This window comes from Trametes versicolor (assembly GCF_000271585.1).
Source record: "Trametes versicolor FP-101664 SS1 unplaced genomic scaffold TRAVEscaffold_3, whole genome shotgun sequence".
In the NCBI taxonomy this organism is placed as follows: domain Eukaryota; kingdom Fungi; phylum Basidiomycota; class Agaricomycetes; order Polyporales; family Polyporaceae; genus Trametes; species Trametes versicolor.
Window position 1 is genome coordinate 3,220,225 of NW_007360323.1, and position 19,604 is coordinate 3,239,828.

Genomic DNA, 19,604 nt, shown 5'->3' on the forward strand with positions numbered 1-19,604 from the left:
GGGCGTTGTCAAGCGGGAAGTGAGTGTGGAAGGATGTGGGCATTGCGAGCTCGATCGCGAGCGGGAACAGCGTCCACCTGATCGCATACGGGCGACGTATCGGCACAGGGATGCATTCGGCACGGGCAGCGGGTTCCAGGCATGCATAGCGGGGGAAGAACGACGATTACTATAGAATCGAGCGCGTGCACACGAAAAAGCGGGAACAGGAAGGGGCGCGAAGGTAGCAAGGGTACGGTAGACGGGAAGGTAGGTAGAACGGGGTGGGTAGGCTACGACTGCGTAGAACGGCACTCACACCTCCTGGCCCGTGGCGATGTTCCATGTCTTCCGGAACAGTTCCACCGCCGGGTCCGCCTTGCTCGGAACCTTTGCGAACGCGACCGTGCCGATGGTGTTCATGTAGTTGCGCAGGTACGGGGAGTACTGAGATCCAAACCAGTCAGTATTCGAAGACACAGAAGGCGAATGAAAGGGGAGAGCGCCCACCGTCCGGCCCCAGTGGCGGTACCAGCCCCAGGTTTCCCAGATCTCCCAGTCGTCGTCCTCCCAGTTCGCGCGGTTGTGCCAGGCGTGCTCAGTGATGACCTCGCGCACCTTCTCGCTGGCGGTCTCGACGGCGAGACAGTCGACGAAGCCGTCGAGCGTCCGAGCGAGAGCAGACTTCTGCTCACGAGTGAGGACCGTGAACGCCTTGATCGCAGACGTGAGCTGAGGAGACTCTCCCACAGGAATAACGTCTACAGAAGTGATGAGCATGTAATCGTTCGCAAGGCGACTTCATATCCGCTTACCTGGCCTCGCTTCCGCATCAACCTCCATCGCTGCGCTCTCGCCAGCAATGGCCTTCGCAGCATTGTCGTCAGCCTCCTTCCTCAGCACCGCCACCTTGCGCCTCTGCACCATCACACGACCGTTCGCCTTGTCCAGCGCCGCCTTCAACAAGTCCCACTGGAACGCATTGAACGTCGCCTTGGGCGTGCCCTCGAGGACAGCCGCCCAATGCGTGAACGTCCACGCGACGACGTCCGTCGGGTCGACGATCTGGTACTGCATGAGCTTGTCGAACACGATGAGGATCATGTGCCGGCTGTTCTTCCAGAACGCGGCGACGGTGTTCATGATGTCCGTGCGCGCCTCCGCGCTCGCGTTGCCCCCGGACGAGATCTGGCCCGCGGCGAGGTTGCGGAGAAGCGGGAGGTAGCGCTCGATCGCGTTGAGGAAGTGCGAGAACGAGCGCGAGCCGATGTGCAGCAGCGACTGCACGGTGAGCGAGCGCACGATGGTGTTCGCATCTTGTGCTGTCGTCTCCATCAGGCTGTTGCGGAGCGTCTCGAGGTGCGCCATGACATCGTCGGGCTTCGCGCGGCCGCGGATGAGAGTGAGGAGCGCCTGGGCAGACTCGTGGTGTGGGTTGGCTATAAGACGTTAGATAGCACTTTTTGCGGATCGCGAGGGGGAACGGCTTACTAGGGTCGTCGTAAATGTAGTCAGGACCTGGGGCCTCAACAGATATAACATGGGCGTCCGCCTCCCTCATCGGCTCGGGGAGTATGCGCATGATACGGTCATGGTAGGAGAGTCGGATTTCGAACTCAACGGCACGGCGCATGAACGTCCTCTTCGGATGTTGGGAGACGAGTGTCAAGTCGGGGATCCTGCACGTCGGCCTGGGTCAGCCGATGATGCGGCGGGTGGGGATAAGTTATTACATACCATTCTTTCCATACCCATTGGAATCCGAAGTTACTCATGTGGACAGCAAACCATTCGGCAAACCGATGGGATACTTCCACATCCAAACCGTCGGCAAGTAGCGCATATAGCCGGCGGATGGACTTGCCAACGGCTGGGCCAACAGTAGTAGGAGAGGACTTGCACAGTTCGGTGATCAGAGCTATGTAGTAGATAGATTTGTATGTCGATTCAGGGAGCATGAATGTAGCGCCGAGAATAGTCTGTGGGAGGTAACTTAATATCGCTGATGTAGCTCAACACAGATCGTTCAACTCACTTCGAGGATAGTGCTCTCAAGCTGCCAGTCTTTGCCCTCTTTCGGGGACTGTGGTGGCGCACCGGGCCGGGGCTTGAAGGTACCTGGTGGAGTCCACTTTGGGAACTCCAGAAGGAGGCGCGCACAATCCTTGCGGTTGACCTCGAATATATCGACTATGTCGAGCAGGGTTGAACGGATGGCAAAGCCGACAGGCGTCGTGGGGTCCGGAGTGACCTGGAAAACACGTAAGTGGTTTCAACAAACAAAGTGTTGTGTAGACTAACGTCGTTCTCAAAGAGACGGACGTAGCCTTGTGGCCATTCCTCTTTTTTGGGCTGCGCATCTTCGCCCGACTCTGTCGTAAGCCCGTCAAGCTCGATGACCTCTGGCGGCACCAGAACTCCAGGCAAGTTGAAGGGTTCCTCAGTCCAAGGTGGTGACACCATATACGGTTGTGGGTAGCTATCCGCGGTCTGCGCAAAATCAGAGCCATTGAGCGTTTTCAAGGCTGCAAGCGCACAATCAAGCCACTGTAAAGGCGACCGTGAGAAGCGCAAACATATTAGAGTGGCGTTGAAATACCTCTTCCGCATGCTCCAAAACAGGAGTGTCAGTGAAGAGCTGTATTGCGGGCTGCACCAATGTCTTCGCATCATTGGTTGACTCGATGTAAGTCTGCAGCGCGGTGATGATTTCTGTGGTGTCTAATGAAGCATCTTGCTTAACCACAGGTCCTGACTACGAGACAGTTAGCACCAGACTCAGACTCGACTAGAAGACACACTTACAATCATCAGCCCTTCTGCAGCGCAGAGTCCTGCCTTCGCAGCACGCCCATGAGACACACCGAACTCATCCAACACCGCCGTGAATGACTTCAGGAGCTCATACATAGACTGCACGGATATCACTCGCGCCACAGTTAAGTGCGCGAAGAATTGAACCTGATGAGGGGAATGAGCTGAAGCAAGGTAGAAGAGCACACAACTACGTACACATAGCCGCGTTTCCCTCCATGCCTGCTTGTCCAGGAAAGCCTGGAAGCCTTTCCAGAAGTCATCGAGCACTTGCTTGCCAAGGGACGGGCTCCCAGGAGCAGCGTCGGCAACTGGACGATCGTGTAGAAGACGCATTAATGCAGCATAATAGGGGATTTTGAATGGCTGCTCCGTGACACTGGGGTAGGTCAGTGGCATGCTGAGTTTAGGAAAGAGGCCTACTCACCCTATCCGGAAGCCCTCGGTAACGGCGGGAACGTTAGCAGGTGTGTGGTCAAAGATTTGGGTAGCCAGACGAGGTATTTCCTGCTCAGGATCCTGGAAGGAGAGGTTCTGGTTATGTGGGCAGAGAGATACAGGTAGAAGACGTACCACTTCGCCGAAGTGTATGATGTTCTTCCTCAACTTTTGGTCTGGCGTTTCATACGTGTCGCGTCCATAGTCCTCTAATCGGGTAGTGCTTAGTGCTCGCGTACGGGCTACCACGAAGCTCTGGTCTTACCTCGAGGGTGCGGCCTGCGCCTGTGATGGCTCATGGTTGAATATCACGCCGAGTTTGAAGAAAACGATGTCTTGGACGGTAGTAGCAGCACGAGTTACTCCAGAGCCAACGACAGAGGACCTCTGCAGGGACGACGGTGACAAAAGACTGGATTCTGCTGTTGGCTGGATGTGAACCAGTGAGAGCAGGTCGTCATCGCCTGTGAGACCGTTTTCGATGTCGATTTTGTCGCCGGGCACCATATCAGGACATATTGAGACCCAATCAAAGTTTATTTACCATAAGTTTGGTAATATAACTAAACAGGTGGAATATGACGGAATGGCAAATGCCGCTGGGGAGTTGCCCGCGCCGAAATAGCATTTTGCCCTGAACACTAGCGAGACCTGCTCGAGGTCGGGTCTCGTCGGGCACGACCGTCTCGCCATCGTGCACGACCGTCTCACCATCGGCACGACCCACTTCTTGTCGGTAACGCCTGTCAGCTCCCAAGAGGCCTTCTCGTGGAGAAAGGGTCCTTGTCCCGGAGCTCACAGGCTGCCCTGGTGAGCACGATTTGTCCTGCTGCTGCTACTAATTCGTTAATAGTCGTCGCAGTATGCGAGACACATGCAATGTAACTGGTCGAAGACGGCCAGCTTCCTTCTGCGGAACTACCCAGCCAAAACCTCCTTTCGCTCTTGCGCGAGGATCACGCAGTTGACCCCGCGTGTGGGTCGCTACACAATCCCGCCCACAGGACTTCTTCCTCACCTACGGGGGTTTCGAGGTCTTGCTACTTCTGCTACCCCCTCTACACTACAAGGCGACACTAAACCTTCCGAACCTGACGGTGTTACCACTTCCATCCGCGAGACCTCTGCAGGACTTTCCGCTGCCCAGATCTCGCGTGCCGCCGCGCAGGCGGTTCGCCTCTCGGTTCAAGAGGGGAACTATGGAGATGCGTTGTACGTGGTCAACTCTGCCTGCCACTCCGTTCTGCAAGGCCCCCTCGACGCCAGCGCCCAGCGCGCATCCCGTCTCCAACCTATCCAATTCGGCTGTGCCGTCTCTCCTCGTCTTTCGGCACACTCCTTCCTACACGGCCTTATACGCGCGGGATACGCCAAGAAGGCTGAGACCTATGCTCGACTTATGCTACGTGCTGGCATCCCAATCCGCTCCAGCACGCTTGAGTCCGTCGTCTCCTCTCTGGTTGCTTCTCCCTCTAGCTTGCCCAAGTTTGGACCATTTGCGCGCATCATTCCCCGGAAGCCCGCTATCGACCATCCTTCAGCGATGCAGTTGCGGAGTGACCGGGTAACAGACAAGTGCGCCCGCGCTGCCCTCACTCTACTGCAGGAGGCTCGCATCTTTGGCCAACGACGGACGGAACGGATGTACAAAGTCCTGATCGGGACACTTCTCATGCAAGGGGAAATCCTGGTTGCTTCATTGCTCTTCGTGCTGCTGTTGAAGGACTTCGAGCTGCGGAAGCGGGAGGTCATTGACAACGACGACCGCGGCGGACCCAATTACATCACCCACGACACCCTCCGTCAATCCCTTCCTTCGCGCGCTGCTCTGGTCGATATGCCGTTTCCCAACCCTCAAATCATGCGCATGATCGTAGATGCTATCGCTGCGAAAAACGAGTTGGAGTCGGATTCGCCTACTTCCCAGTACTTGCAAAGCCTCGCCATCTTCGCGATGCTCCTGGACACCGGCCAGATTGGACACCCCCGTGTGGCCTCCCTCATCGCCGCTTTGTACCAGTGTCCCAAGACCTCAGCGCGTGTCTGGATATTGCGAGACGGCAAACCTGTGCGCGTAGGAGCGTACACGTATATCCACGGGGTGCTCAAGCGACTCATCTGCGCCTTGGGGACGGGTCACCCTACGCGTCCTACCCCGGAGCTGTCTAGGAAAGCGTACAACTCGCTGCTCTCGTATGCACTACGACACCGTCTCTCCCCGGAGATGGCGTCGACCGTGCTCCAGCACATGTGTGTTGTTCGCGAACCGCCCTTTGCTCCGGACCTTGTCACGTACAACATCTTGCTGCGTTCGGGAACGCTCCTGCGGAACATGTCAATCAGCGAAGCTGTACTCACGGTGTTGCGCAATACAACGAAAGACGGGACGCTTCAAACTATGTTCGGCCAACTCGAGGCTGACAGAGTCAAGGCACTGGACGCGGCGGCACCTTCGAAGTCTGCGGACGGCAGCGAGCGGACGGCGTCGTCCGAAGGGGAAAGAGTGATAACGCGTAACGCGCCCAGCCTCGACCGCACTTTGCAGCGACTCCAGATGAAGACTTTGACCTTACCGGAGAGCGTTCGCAACCCCACCCGGAAGATAGCATCCGACCAGTACACGCTTTCAAGCTTCGTGACCCACTTGACGTCGACCGGGCAGCCTGAGGCAATAACCAAGATGCTATTCAAGGTCCTCCCCGAGCTTCACCTCATCCGTCACCCCGCGCGGGCCTCCGAATTCCCCGAGCGCATTCCACAGCGGTTCGACCGCACGAAGGCCCTCCAGCGTGCGGTCGCCCATGGGCCGTACGTGTACGCGAGCCTCATCAACGCACTCGCGAAGGCCGGCGACGTCGGGCTTGCGGAGCGCGTGCTCATCCTCGCCCAGCGCGCGGAGCGTGCCAGCCACACCGGGCTCGTCCCGGACGTCGATCCGTGGCGGCTCTCCGTGCACGCGTACACCGCGATGATGCAAGCCTACGCGAAGGCCGCGCGAGGCCGCAAGCGCGCCCCGCATCATGTGGGCGCAGAGCTGCTGCAGGAGAGCGAGGGGCGCGTGCACGCGCTCACGCACCAGAACCAGCGGCACGGCTACGCGCTCTTCGTGCAGATGATGAGCGAGCAGGACCGCCGACCGCGCACGCTCACGAGGCCGCAGCAGTCGCGGCGGAACGCGAAGCTGCTGTATCGCTCGATGACGTCGGGCGGGCGGGCGGTGCTCGAGGGGCTAGTCCGCAACAAGGCCGTTAATCCGGGACGCACGAGGAAGATGTCGCGGGAGGCGTACAAGATCAAGCCAGACGCGCGATTCTTCAACGCCGCGCTCGCGCTCTTCGCACCTCGCCCCAAACGTACGGACAACCGCCGCCGTTCTCGCGCTCACTGGGAACGTCAGTTGCGGCTCGACAGGACGCGGCAGCACTCGGGTACTGCTCCGAAGGCGTCGGCGACGCTGCAAAAGCTCGCGAAGTGGATGGTGACCTCTGGCTTCGATGTGCCCCTAGGCTACCGCCCTCTGTTGAAAGGGACAGCGAAGACGGATAACTGGGATGCGAGATGGTCGCGGAAGACACTGGTCTGCTATCCCTATGCGTTCCCGAGGCTCCGAAGACACTGCTCCCAGCCCTTCAGCATTCCTACCTTCAAGACACGAGGCTTGCCTATAGGACGGAGGACTGTGAGGCGTACGCGGAAATCGGCGAAAGGACTCAACACGGTAGACACTGTAACATAGGCGCATGTAATTCCTCCAACGTATATAACAGTACGGTTAATGCAGAACAGTTGATTCACAGTCATTGTCGTTCAGTTGATAATAAGCAAGCTTTAGATTATAGGTCTAACTATGTCAACGCTACGTAGATATGTCTTCCGGGGCTGGCGGCGGCGGCGGCTCTAAATGTGCGACGATGATACCTTTTCTAGCATCTCTCGGCTTCCACTCCCTCCCCACTCCAGCAAGGCTTTGCAGTGTCCGCTCGACCTTCTCCTGAACTAGCGCGGGGTCCACCCCTCTGTCTAGCTTGTCGGACGACCTGTTCTTCTCTTTCTTCGGTGGCGGTGGAAGGATGAAGACCGCCTCCACGCGCTCGCCGCCCCGCAATGCGGACTCGATGGACTTGAGGCCCTCCCAAGACGCGCCGTCACTATCCACCCACTTCAGGTCCACGGTCCTCTTCCGGCGCAGCGACTCCAAGAACACCGCTACCGCCTGCTTGTGCACCGTGCGCTCCTTGTACTCCTTCCCGACCTCCTCCAGGAACGCCAACGCCTCCGCGATCATCTTCTCCTGCTGCGCGGGGCTCGGGAGCACCTGCCCCTTCTTCGGCGCGAAGACGAGGTTGACGCGGTGCCCGTCCGCGAGGTCCGCGCGCACCTTCTTCAGCTTGAACTCCATGTCCGCCGCGCCGACGCCCCAGGTGAGCTGCACCTCCTTCTCCTCGGGCGGCTTCTTGCTCGCGTGCACCCGCTTCTTCGTCTTCTCGCGGTCGTACAGCAGCTTGCGGTCGTGCATCTTCACGATCGGCTCTGGCTCGGTCGTCATGAGCTCGAGGAAGTGCGTCTTCGGGTTCATGCCCGCGAGGATGACGCGCAGGGACGCGGGCGGGTTGAGCGCGCCCGTCTCTGGGTTCACGAGGCGCACCACCGGGTTCTTGATCTCCTCATTACGCGGCTTGCGGTGCTCCCGCGAACCCTTTTTCTCGTCCGGAGGTGGAGGCGTGCTAATTCTCTGTTCCTGCAGGGCGCGAGACTTGCTGGGTTGCGCCCGAGGCGCGGACGCACGCGAGGCGTGAGGCGGAGGGTCGCGTGTATGGGGTGGAGCGTCGCGAGCTGGGGTAGACAGCGAGCGAATGCGCGTAGAGGGTACCCATGGGTGAACCTGGTGTGTTGTCCCGGCTTGCTTGCTGGTACTAGCTACACAGCTGCACATTATGTGTCATGGCATGACCCAAGCCTCTTGTGACGCAGTGCGACGTACCGTACGACCCGTGAAGCAGCGCCCATACCCACGTTCATCGCGACACGTTGAAATGCCGGTGGTGGAGAACCAGAGCGGTGTGTGTGGTCGAGGGAGGAGTAAAGACTGCAACTCGTACTGTCTCGTCAAGAGGCACTCACCGGGAGATGCCGAGACCCCGGGTAAGGGGAGGGGGTCCCCAGAGGGCTTATGTCGATAGGTGGACCCCCTTTAGTAACGCTAAATTTTCGATACCTGGGGATCTGCAAGCGTGATTTTTGGCATGTCGTTGGCCTCAACGAACATATAAAGGGCTCCTCTCAACGGTGGACATGACTGCCGGCGAATTTCGCGCTTCACAGGCGTCTACAGTAATATTGTCCCGGGCCGCTACAAGCCCAGAAATATGGTCAGTACTATGGAAAACGACTTGCTTCTGCATAAACGTTGGGCCGTGGACGTAGTAGAGCGAGCTACTCGTTCGTCCAGCAGCTTTGTTCACAGCCACACATGCAGGCGCAAGAATAAAGTATACCATACATACGTTATTTCAATAACCGCCGCGGTAAGTTTAAATGTCGGCGCACAGAGGTCGAGTTTTCGGCGCCTAAAGCATTCCATTTTGAGCTCTATGTGACTGTCGAAAACATACGCGGAATGACCCCAACTTCTGCTAGCTAAAGGACGCGAGGATGCGAAGTAGGGATTCATCAGGTACCGTAAAAGCAATAGAGATATATAAAGACACTGGCAATACACGAACACCGCTACTATAACAAGCTGATAATCTACAAACGTCCCGCCGGAACCCCACATGTCGAAAATCGCACTCCGAACAAACTCACGGGGAACTCGCGTCCATCTCGTCCAACGAAACCTCCTCGACAAACTCGCGCGCGGTGCTCTTCAGCTCGTGCAGCAGGCTAGTCCGATCCCAGTCCGAACGGTGTCGCCAGACGAGGCCGAGACACGTCGCGCGGAGCTGCTCGAGCTGCTCGACGTTGAGCGCGCTCGTGGCATCGCGGAGGTACGACTTGAGGTCGTCCAGGAGGTCCTCGTCCAGATGGAAATCAGGAAGCGGCGTAGGGCTGCGCTCCACCACCATTTCCACCCCCTCCGCCACCTCCACCTCCATGGGCTGCAGCTCAGACGGTTCAACTCGAGGTAGCTCTGGCGCTTCGCTCATAGCCATGAGCGCCTCTGCCGCCTGCGAGGTCTCCATGGCCTGGTCGTGGTCGAAGATGACGCCCGCATTCGTAGGCAGACCATTGATAGGAGGCGCAGATCCGTGACGCGAGCCGGGTTGCTCGGAGGCTCTCGCCCGGGACGGGGTGAAGGGGTTGTCGGGAGGGTCGATGGGGCCATTAGCCCGCAGGTCTGTGGGTGACGGCAACGGGTTCAAGAGGGCAGGATCGAATCCGGCTCTGCGCGGCTCGTTTGACTGATCCGCAGAAGGTTCCTCCTCTATTGCAGCCAGGCCCTCAATCTGAGGTAACATGCTGGGTTGCTCGACCTCGTCCGCGAATCGCACGCTCATCGAGCGGCCATTGCTGGTGGGAGAATGGGGACCGGCCGTAGCGCTGCGAGGCTCCTCGCCCTCCTCGCCGTCTGTGCGCGACTTCTTCGCCGCACGCTCGCCGGCTTCATCTCCCGACGGCGTTGCCGGAGCCTCATTCGAACGCTGTCGCTTTCCCCTGCGCTCGATCTGCGTTGGGTCGTCGTGGTACTGGACATCTGGTTCTTGACCATTGTGACGCGCACTACGACGCGTGCCCGGGGCGTAGGTCTGGCCGTTCGGTAGCTCGGCCGCCTTCCCCTTCTCTTTCTCCTTCTCGCGCCGGTAGTCGTCGCGCCGCCGCCGCTCCCGGACGGCCATGCGCTGGCACTCCATCCGGAACTGCGGGTCGAAGTCCTGAATGCTGACCTCGGCCGCGGTAAGCATCGCTTGGGCCCTGAACAATCGCTCGGGATCCTCGTTGATCCGGACGTTAGCATTGTGGACGATCTTGCGGATGTCATCCAGGAAGTCGTCGGGGGTGAGGTACCGACTCTTGTACAGCTCCACGTTCATACGCTCGAGGTCCATATCGAAGAGAGGCGGTGATGGAGGGAACGCGAGCTGCTGTTGGGCCTGGTTGTCGATGGGCTGCTCGATGACCTGTTGCGTCCGGGTCTCGTTCACGACCTCGGTGACACCGTTAGGCGCCGTGTGGACCTCGATCGTGGATGAGACGATCTCGACTTGTGGAGGCGGTGCATCGAAGTCGTAGTTGTATTCCTCCTACACGACATCGGCTTAGCTCGAGGTCGTCACGCATTGTGCCGCAAACTTACCATCGCACGCTTCGTAAACCGCTTGAACTTCCTCTTGAGCTCGGAGAGGATAGGCCCAAGGCGATACTTAAGCAGCGTGACGACACGCTGATCGCTCTCCTCTTGTACTGCAAGCTCGGCGGCCGAGGGCTGACGCGGCTCGAGAGGAGGAGCGACAGGCAGCTCCTCGAGCACGCGCTTCTTGCGCTTGATACCATCCGGGAAGTGATTTGGAGGGCGCCGTACGTCGCTCAAAAGGCCCTCGAAAAACGCCTCTCTTTGCGACGCGGGTGGGGCCGCCAATCCGACGCGATTCTCCCGTGTAGGCCCAAACCATTGCCGCACGTCCTTGGGAAGTTGGGAGAACGGACCGTCAGCGACGGCGAGAAGCAGCACGGGGTCGGTTGGCGCCAACGAATCGAGCATTGCGCGCACGGTCGTTCGAGCGGACTCCGTGACGGCAGCACACCAGCCTACTAATGAGGGTATGTAGAGCACAGCAGGTTGATGACGCTTGGCTTCCACGAACAGCTGGACGATCGCAGCCTCTGGTGTCTGCAGACATTTGCGTCAGGGACGCAGAGCAGAAAGGATTATTGCGAACATACCCTCGCTGAGTCACTCATTAGTGAGCCCAGATCCAAGCTCTGGATGTGGTATCCCTCGAGATGATGTAGGGCAGCCGCGGCAACGTAGCCTTGACCCATGCCCACGGGACCGTGCAGCACGACTCTGGGTCGATATATGCGCAGAGTCTCCATCGCTGCGCAAGCTACTCAGCAGCAGCCGACGTGTATTGAGAAGGAAGGACATACATTGCAGCATGATCTCGCGCTCGAGAGCATTCTCCGACCCCTCATCCTCCCATTCCGCTTCTTCAAGTGCGGTGCGCTTCTTGCTGACCGGCAGGACTTTGTTGATGACCTCTTTGATCTTCTCCAGCGGTTCCTGCAGCAGGGGGACCAGCTGCGTCGGCAGCGGAGACGCAGTCGATGACACTGAGCGGGCCGATGAGGGCACAAGCTCTGCAAATCATACTTGTAAGCGCCCATGAACGGAAGCATAATTGACGATCGACAGGGACGCACTCTTGATGGAGATCATGAAATCTCGAAGCTCCGCCTCGATCGTCTCGGGCTTCAGCGTGAGCCGCTCATTCGACTTGTAGATCTGTGGGTACCGCCGCTGGACAGCGTTCAGGGCTGCCTCCGTACAAAGTGCCTAGATTGGACATGTTCAGATGTGTATTGTATGAGGCGTGATCGTAGAGGATGCTTACCCTAAGATCGGCACCGCCGTAACCCTTCGTCAACTTCGCCAGGCCCTTAACGTGCTCTTCGCCCTTCTCACCCTCCCAGCCGGCCCACTTCTGCGTCATGATGCGGAGGATGCGTTGCCTCGCCTCAAGACCAGGAAGCGGGAAGTAGAACTCCCGATCGAACCGTCCAGGTCGTCGGAGGGCGGGGTCGATCGCGTCGGGGCGATTGGTGGCACCGATCACGATGACTTGGCCGCGGCCGTCCATACCGTCCATGAGGGCGAGCAGGGTCGACACGATCGAGGCATGAATCTGATCCTGCTTTGATGACCGGACGGGTGCAAGACCGTCAATCTCGTCGAAGAAGATTATGCTGGGTTGCTGGTTCCGTGCCTCCTCGAAGAGAAGACGGAGCTGACGTTCAGCTTCGCCAACCCATTTCGAAAGACAGTCAGCGCCCTTGCGCATGAAGAAGGCTTCGTAGCCAATTAGCCGATGTGGTTAGACCGCGAAAATGTGGTGACTTACAGATTCCCTTGCCATTTGATCGGCAGCTGGCAGCAAGCGCACGAGCCAGGAGGGTTTTACCAGTCCCAGGAGGGCCATGGAAGAGAACACCACGGGGTGGTGTAACGTCGAACCGCTGGAAGACTTCCGGATATAAGAGGGGTAGGAGAGTCATTTCCTTCAGCAAGTTGATGTCTTCATACAGGATATGTTAACACGAAGGCGTCTTGTAGTAGGGTAGGAAGTGCACATACGATCATCCAGGCCGCCAACCTCATCAAAAGTAACGTTTTGGTTTACACCCAGGGGATCCGCATCCGCAAGGACTGGCACAATAATCAAGACACATCCACGGAAGGGTTGAGGAGAGACTTACCAGCGTCTCCAACCTTGCCTAGGTTGGATGGGGTCCCTGCCGCTGCAGCAAGATCACTAGGCAAGAAACCACCCGCGTTTCCGGCACCAGCGAAGGCACCCGCGCCGCCGGCGCCAGCGAGGCCGCCGAACGGCTTTCGGGGAGTTCGAGTGGCGTGGTCGGAATCCTATGGCAAATGTCAGAGGTGTCAAATGGAGAATGGAAGTAGGACGTACAGAGTCATCGGCCGCCGCACCCATCCATCTGCTCAGTTCCGCACCCGTCGCGCTCCATCCGGGAGGCTTTGGTCTGCCGTGACCGCGGTGGCCACGAGAAGCACCAGGACGAGGCTTTGGTGGTGGAGCCCGCATCTCCTCGAGCGGTGGTGGGATGGCGTAGTTGATCTTCGTCCTCTGTCGCAGCGAGTAGGGCTTACCGTCGGTTTCGGCTTCCCCGTCACCGTCGGCATCTCCCTCACCATCAGCATCTGCGTCGACCTCGGGCTCTGGAGACGTGGCGGGAGCGTCATCGACAGAACCGTCGCCATCTGCGGAGCCGGAGGATGGTTCGTCAACATAGCCCTCCTCGTCTTCGTCGTCGTGAGCACTAGAGCGCGTGCGTCGCGTCGACATCCGCTTCTTCTGAGAACCGGACGCTTGAGGCTGAGACCGGCCATTTGACCGCCGCGTGATACGGCCACCGCCATTCGAATTGCCATTACTGGGAGGGGCATTCTTGCTTCGGTTGCGCGTCGGATACCGGCCCACTTTCGCTGCACCGTCCTCTTCGTCACTGACAATGAACCCATTGAGTTTGCTTGAGACGCCGCGAGTGTTGTGCCGACGAAGAGCGTAGCGACCGGTGGGTTCTTCATCTTCCTCGTCCTCTGCGTCCGGGACGGCGACCTGCTTGGCCTTGCCTTTTGGAGAGATGACGTCTATAGGATCCTCCTCGCTGGCGGATTCCATGTATGACTTCTTCGTGATACGTCGACCACGGGAGGACACCACAAATTCCTTAGGCTCTTCAGGCTCTTCTTCTGGAGGCTGGTTGTCCTCCACCTCCATTGATTTATCGCTCTCGTGATATTCGGAGCCGGACGCAGTAGGACTACTGGGTTGATGACGAGATGTGCGGCGAGTGGAAGGGGCCATGGCAGGTAATTTGATGCGCAGAGTAGTCGGGGAGGGGAGACCTTCGGGCTGGGGGTACGGTGGCGGACCAGGAGCTATGCCGATGTATCCGTTGAACTGGGGCTCTTGGGAGTATGCGGGAAACTGAGGAGGGTAGTCTTGGGGAAGGAAGGGATCCTGGGGAGGTTGAGGGGGCGGCTGGACGGGCTGGGCGTAATCGTATTGCGGCGGGAAGACGAATTGATTGCCCGGAGGTATGTACGGCGGGTTCATGGAAGATTAGAGAGCTCGAAGTTGTGCAGTCACAACTTCCACAGCATTCGTGTCGTCCTTCTGTGTCCGCGTACGCAAGTTCCGAGTGCCCTAGGGATTCTGATAACCTTTCCAAACAGCAGAGAGAAGAACCGAGGACGAGCAGTGAGCGAGAGTGGACAGAACAACGTCGTCGTTTGTCTCGAAGAGCGGTAAACGCCCAGCCAGGTATGTTTGTGCGTGTTTGGCATCAGTGGCGATGCCCATCAGCCTGCAGCTCTCGTCGCGCCGGGACGACCGCTCCTCCTCCTCCAGTACGCTGCGTTCCGGCTGCATGAGCCATTGTATTTAGCACGGCCTCACGAACATTGGTGCTTGCTTGCGACAATACCCCGGCGGGCACCAAGCCTGTCTGAGAGGTACTCACGTATGCCCTCGTGTTCCCACCAAGTCTTTTCTCGCTTATCTGCCCAAACCGGTGCTGCATGTCGTCCCCTCATCCTCATTCCGTTCTCTTCGTCCATCGATTTCCAGGAAGGTCGACATACCGGCCAGATGCAACAAGTTCGTATTGGATTTGCGACATGTAGTCCCGATGCAAATAGGGTGTCATTCGCTGCGGAGGTGAAGCTGAGAGAACAGCGAATATTCGGGCGTGCTGAGTGTCGTCTAGCCAGATGGTGTACAGGAGCAAGAAAAGCGGTCGAACGTCCTGCTGAACGGCGCCGTCGACGCCCTGAAGGTTCACCGGTATTTACCGGACTCTGTCCCAGTCTCCTTCCTCTTTTGGTAAGTGTCCAGACCAGAAAGGCAATCAGGTTGGTGTCCGAACTTTCTTGCAAGGGCATACACTCTGCCACAACTTGACCACAACGTACTTAAACGATGCACAATAAAATCACCATAAACATCGATATTGGATGCCGTTCTGTACTAGGAGAGATCGATGCGGTGAGCCAAGTGACGCCTGTGAAACCCTACACACTCCCCCCGCGGACTGGCGCAAACAACTCCATCATCACGCCGACTCTAGAGCAATGACCAGACACTCCTCTGCATTCCACATAAATCGGATATTTCTTTCAATTGTCAACACCAGTCACAGCTCCGAGAGCATTCAACATTCAGACTCAGGTGTTCTGAGCTTTCCCCATAAGAGATGTTAACGAACGTCACTCCGAGTCTATGATCACTGCAGTAACTTAGGCATTTATAGGCGCTGTTACAGTGTTATGTGGTGATGTTTCGGTGTATTTCGACATGTAAAAGGCTAATGTACAACAGTTGCTAAGTTTATGGTGTTGTACTGGAAATAGCGGCGGGCCGCCCGAGCTACATGCAATGGCATCGTGATCGAGAGACATCCTCAGGGACGCCGCATTGATGCCCTGTTACACTGACCAGTTGGTACAGTACGTCAGCCGGAGTACTAATCGAGAACACTCACTGAATGTAGACTTACCGAAGGTGAGCGGCGGCCCAGCTCGTGGAGACTGCACTACCTACTGCGCGGCGATCAGGGGATGCTCAGCTCATGCACCGGGCGTCTGACGACGCCACCACCACGGTAGAATAGTGCTGCGGGACAACGTGAGCTTCTGACTATCATATCAATACAAAGAGACATACCTGCACGAAGTCCTCCTTCTCCACGCCGTAGCTATGGGGATTTGCAAGTTGGCGCGCGACGGTTGCCGTACTGGTGAGGGGTAATTATCTTTGTTCGCGCACTGCGGCCCTGCATTATGCAGCGAAGCCGGCGAGACCCACCTGCCCCGTCTACTGGCTTGAAGTCTCCGAGGCCTCCTCGTCCGAGTATAGCCCGTAGTAGTGCACCGGCCTCTCTGAACTCGCAGGTTCGTGAGCGTGCACGTTGGTTGCTTCCACAAGCGCGGGGCGCGTCGGAGCGCGGGCGGGAGCACGGGCACGTCCTTTCCCCTTCCCCTTCTTTACCCGGGCAGCGGATCCAGACGGGACATAGTCAGAGTCGTCCGACTCCGACTCGGAGGACTCCTTAGCGTAGGACACCACGGAGCTCGCGCGGGCGCGCGGTCGCCGTGCGGGGGAGGACGCATTCTCTTTGTCCGCGTGATTGCGGCGGGCGGGACGGGGGCGCGCTGGCATGCGCCGACGGGGCCGGGCGCGGGCGAAGTCAGACTCCGAGGAGTCTGGGGCTGCCGACGAGTCCGACGAGGACTCTTCTGATGAGCTCGGGCTTTCGACGTCCATAGGGACACTGCCGCACGTCAGACAGTACATCACACCGAGGGGAGGGATAGAGACATACTCGACTCGGAGTTGAGCGTCGAGCGCTTTGTCGACTGTGTGTGGCAGCTCCCAAGACTGCCTGTATAGCTGTTCTTCCAAGATCAAAAGCCTGGGACTAGCGTCAGGTCGTGAAAATCCGGCAATGTGTCCGCTACTCACTCCTCGGCGAGCCCCGGATTGGGACTGTTTGGGACGGCGGGCTGCCACGCCGATGCTGGTCTGGTCTTGCCTGAAAATGCTAGGAAAGATTCCGTTTTGCGAAAGGAGGGTAGCTTGGACGTTGCATAGCATAGTACCCATCCTCGTCAGCGTCCGATGGCATCTCGAGGTCGTCATGAGCCGAGTCGTACTCGTCTTTGTTCTTTGGTACCAAGTGTGGCTCTTCCACTCTCTCAGCCAACGAACCGCCTTTCTCCTCCTGCTCAGTCAACGCCTCCTCCAGATCCTGCGAGCTCATCTGGCCGCGCCAGAACTTCGCCGTGAGACACCCCGCCCCGTGCACCCCCTCCGCCGGCGGGCGACACCCCCAGTTATCGAATCGCTGGTTGTAGACGTACCCGCACCCGCGGCACTTGTACGTGCACCCCAGGTGCACCCCCGGGACGATAACTCCAGGTAGAGTATACATGGGTTTCGCATCGCACAAGCAGCCTGCGGTGAATGGCTCCTTCAACGCGATAGTCAGTTTTACTTGTCCCAAAGCAGCGGTGACTACCATACTCACATGTCTTCTGTTTGACAGATCCTTTGGACAATACGAGTGCGGGCGTTAGTGCTGGTGAGGTTATGGAGGGGCGCGTCCAAGCACAGCGAGGCCGCGACGCATCGCGGAGTTTTCCACAATTTGCGGATGCGACTAGGGGCTAGATAGTCCCAGCTGAAGATCAGGAACAACATCAGCATGTCTACGAGAAACACGAAGAAGGTGCACGTACCTCGCGGTCCCCGGACGCTGCAGTCGATGACCATCGACGCACTCGACGGTGACCATCGACGCACTCAACGGTGACCATCGACGCACGCGATGGTGAACATCGACGCACTCGATCGTGACCATCGACGTACGCGACGGTGAACATCGACGCGCTCGACTAATCCGCATCACGAGCCTAGTGTTCGCAAGGTTCGTGAGTCAAAATTTCCAGCCAAACGGAGTGGCAAAAGCACATACCAGTGGCTTCGAAACTGTGACCGACGAGTTTAGTGGTTCCGACTCGGAGAAGTCCTCCGAAGGGTGTTGAATTCGGCATGTTGTGGTCCGTCGCTCTTCTCAGTAAGTTTTTAAGGAGTAAGGTATGGCGTAGATCGTGTTTTCCTGGAGGATGGACAGCTCAGCGACTCATGCTCTCGTGGTTATATACACCTGTTCGTCTCGGTGCCACTGGAGATATTGTTGAAAGATGCATGGTCAGTTGATCCACAAACTGCATTTTTACATTCTCCTCGAGACGCTGAGTGTACTATACCAAGTAATTCTACCGGCATAGCTTGTGCATGGCCATCGTTGACGAGAAAGATGCTTTCAAGTTCTGTTGCCGGTGGCACGAGAACCGGTGCCGAACCCTCCCTCCTAAAGGGCCATGATCAGTATCCTTGTGCAAGACTCGCAAAAGACGATGAGCTTTAAAAGTATCCATTGCAGCGTGGCACCAGATGGTTTACAAAGTTGATGGTCGGGAGGAAGAGGCCTTTGGTAGCCGCTCAGGCAGCGCGCGCCTCCTCAACGAGCGCTTACCTGTGTCATGCGAGCCACGGGCACCGGGCGTTTCGGTCCGTTGAGCTTGCTCATCGGTACGTCTGCCTAGGGGAGACTAGGCGTTTCGTAGAATGTGACGAATTGAGTTGAACTTGCGATGAATATCTCTGACATAACCAACTCAACAAGCCGCATAACTCGTTTAAATCGTCGTGTTACGAGAGGGGTGTCGCTATAGCGGGACAAGTGTATACTGCTAGGCAGCCGCCGTAGGGGTCCTCCCGGTGTTCGAAGCATCCACCCATCGTCTCATCCATTGAATCTCCCCTCGTCCACCCGGTGCGGTCGTAACGGCAACCGCATCAAACCCTGACTTCTCGTATAAGCCCCGCCCTTTAGCATTGTCCAACGCGAGGAACAGAAAGACTTCAGCCTGCTTCTCCGGATCTCCCGCACCAGATGTGTCCCGGAAAACGTCTTTCGCGGCCCACGCCAGCGATGCCTGTAACAGGTCCTGCCCGAGTCCACGCCGCCTGTGCTCGGGAGCTATCCACATTGCTACGATGAGGTAGGCGACACTGGGGTCCGTACAGGCAACCGGGAGCGGAAGTGGAAAAGTGCGTGCGGGGAGTACGGTCACCATCCCGACGAGAGGTTCGCTCTCCGTCGTGTTTTGCGATGAGGTGGATGGGCGGGCAACGAAGGTGGCCTTCTCGCTGCCGCTCAGCCGTTCCTTCCACGTCTCCGCAGGGAGAGCTACCTCCTGTTCGTAGGTCGAAAGGAAGCTGCTCGGGTTCGTCTCCAGAGCGGTGAGTCGCGTCTGTCGATAATTGCGGATGTCGGCGGAAGTGGGGTGCGTGGATATAGCAAAGATGTCGTACGTCGGCATATTTTCAGGGGGAGAGCTGCGTGCGATTTACGTGTAGGCGGGTTTGATGTTGCCTGTTCTTCATTGGAGGTAGGTGTTTTATATACAGCGCCGGGTTGGAGGTTGGTATGACTCCACTCATCTAGACGTTACTCATGCACTCGGCGTTAAGGTCGGTCTCGGTAAGTAGCATGCGCTGAAGTCCACTGTCTTGAGTATAATCTTCACTGTGACCTTGTGAGGATTACTGAGCAACTGAGCATAAACGTCTCGGGCTTTATCAGCGACGCAAATGTCTATAGGTGGGACTCAATGATCATCGCCCGTGGTAGACTAGACCCAAACCCCGAGCAGTATGCATGGCCACCAGTGGTTTGCTATCGGGATACATAGCGGCGAGGTGACATATGTCCGACCCGCCCGGTCGAGGATCAACAAGGTTACGGCGGAATGGGTGTTTGCCCTTACTGCAGTAGGAGACGTCATAAGCTCAGGATGGACTTCATCGGTGTGAGCAAACAGCGTAGTCGCTGTTTCTGTTCCTGTCTGCAGCAAAGTCCAGCCATGGTAAGATTTCTGTGCATGCCGAGTGGGCTCAGCCTGCGCGGCGTCTCGTTATAAAAAAAACCTCACAAGGGGCCTGGATACGCTGTGCTCGCTGACGCATCCGGGCCTCTTGCGAACCCGGCCCACACTACCTTGTAGTTATCTTTACGCGTATTCGCGTAGACGCTTCTGCTATGCGCCGGTATACTTCCTGATA

General features: G+C 57.7%; 5 protein-coding genes across 5 annotated transcripts; 1 reads left to right on the forward strand and 4 right to left on the reverse strand.

The window, feature by feature from the left end:
- Positions 1-35: 35 nt before the first annotated feature.
- Positions 36-3,530, reverse strand: TRAVEDRAFT_57273 (cap binding protein 80-PB; the record flags this gene model as incomplete). The annotated part of the gene is made up of 13 exons (XM_008037025.1): positions 36-426; positions 490-740; positions 795-1,418; positions 1,471-1,658; positions 1,717-1,958; positions 2,015-2,230; positions 2,281-2,526; positions 2,579-2,734; positions 2,785-2,940; positions 2,992-3,172; positions 3,221-3,312; positions 3,367-3,440; positions 3,497-3,530. 13 exons carry the CDS (start codon positions 3,528-3,530, stop codon positions 295-297), a joined length of 2,592 nt encoding a protein of 863 aa, XP_008035216.1. The 3' UTR covers positions 36-294.
- Positions 3,531-4,002: 472 nt separating this feature from the next.
- On the forward strand, positions 4,003-8,041 carry TRAVEDRAFT_27548 (uncharacterized protein). The gene is made up of 2 exons (XM_008036687.1): positions 4,003-4,041; positions 4,094-8,041. Exon 2 carries the CDS (start codon positions 4,106-4,108, stop codon positions 6,965-6,967), a length of 2,862 nt encoding a protein of 953 aa, XP_008034878.1. The 5' UTR covers positions 4,003-4,041; positions 4,094-4,105; the 3' UTR covers positions 6,968-8,041.
- A 791-nt stretch (positions 8,042-8,832) lies between these two features.
- Positions 8,833-14,644, reverse strand: TRAVEDRAFT_164070 (AAA-domain-containing protein). Its single transcript, XM_008037685.1, has 11 exons — positions 14,437-14,644; positions 12,861-14,339; positions 12,646-12,811; positions 12,524-12,595; positions 12,291-12,464; positions 11,784-12,238; positions 11,593-11,725; positions 11,320-11,529; positions 11,113-11,267; positions 10,526-11,059; positions 8,833-10,472 (listed from the first exon to the last, which is right to left on the reverse strand). Exons 2-11 carry the CDS (start codon positions 14,028-14,030, stop codon positions 9,033-9,035), a joined length of 4,509 nt encoding a protein of 1,502 aa, XP_008035876.1. The 5' UTR covers positions 14,031-14,339; positions 14,437-14,644; the 3' UTR covers positions 8,833-9,032.
- A 1,144-nt stretch (positions 14,645-15,788) lies between these two features.
- On the reverse strand, positions 15,789-16,905 carry TRAVEDRAFT_45049 (uncharacterized protein; the record flags this gene model as incomplete). The annotated part of the gene is made up of 4 exons (XM_008036917.1): positions 15,789-16,245; positions 16,297-16,386; positions 16,437-16,506; positions 16,557-16,905. The coding sequence occupies 4 exons, from the start codon at positions 16,903-16,905 to the stop codon at positions 15,789-15,791; spliced, it is 966 nt and encodes a 321-aa protein (XP_008035108.1).
- Positions 16,906-18,328: 1,423 nt separating this feature from the next.
- TRAVEDRAFT_98532 (uncharacterized protein) lies at positions 18,329-18,859 on the reverse strand (the record flags this gene model as incomplete). The annotated part of the gene is made up of 1 exon (XM_008037686.1): positions 18,329-18,859. A coding segment is annotated over one exon (531 nt), but the record flags the coding sequence as incomplete, so codon positions are not given.
- Positions 18,860-19,604: the final 745 nt, after the last annotated feature.

Coding starts and splice junctions, on each gene's coding strand:
- TRAVEDRAFT_27548 (XM_008036687.1), top strand. CDS start 4,106: ATGCAATGTAACTGGTCGAAGACGGCCAGCTTCCTTCTGCGGAACTAC.
- TRAVEDRAFT_164070 (XM_008037685.1), bottom strand. CDS start 14,030: ATGAACCCGCCGTACATACCTCCGGGCAATCAATTCGTCTTCCCGCCG. Junction 12,812..12,860: donor GTGCGGCGGCCGATGACTCT/GTACGTCCTACT, acceptor CATTTGCCATAG/GATTCCGACCACGCCACTCG. Junction 12,596..12,645: donor AGGCAAGGTTGGAGACGCTG/GTAAGTCTCTCC, acceptor TTATTGTGCCAG/TCCTTGCGGATGCGGATCCC.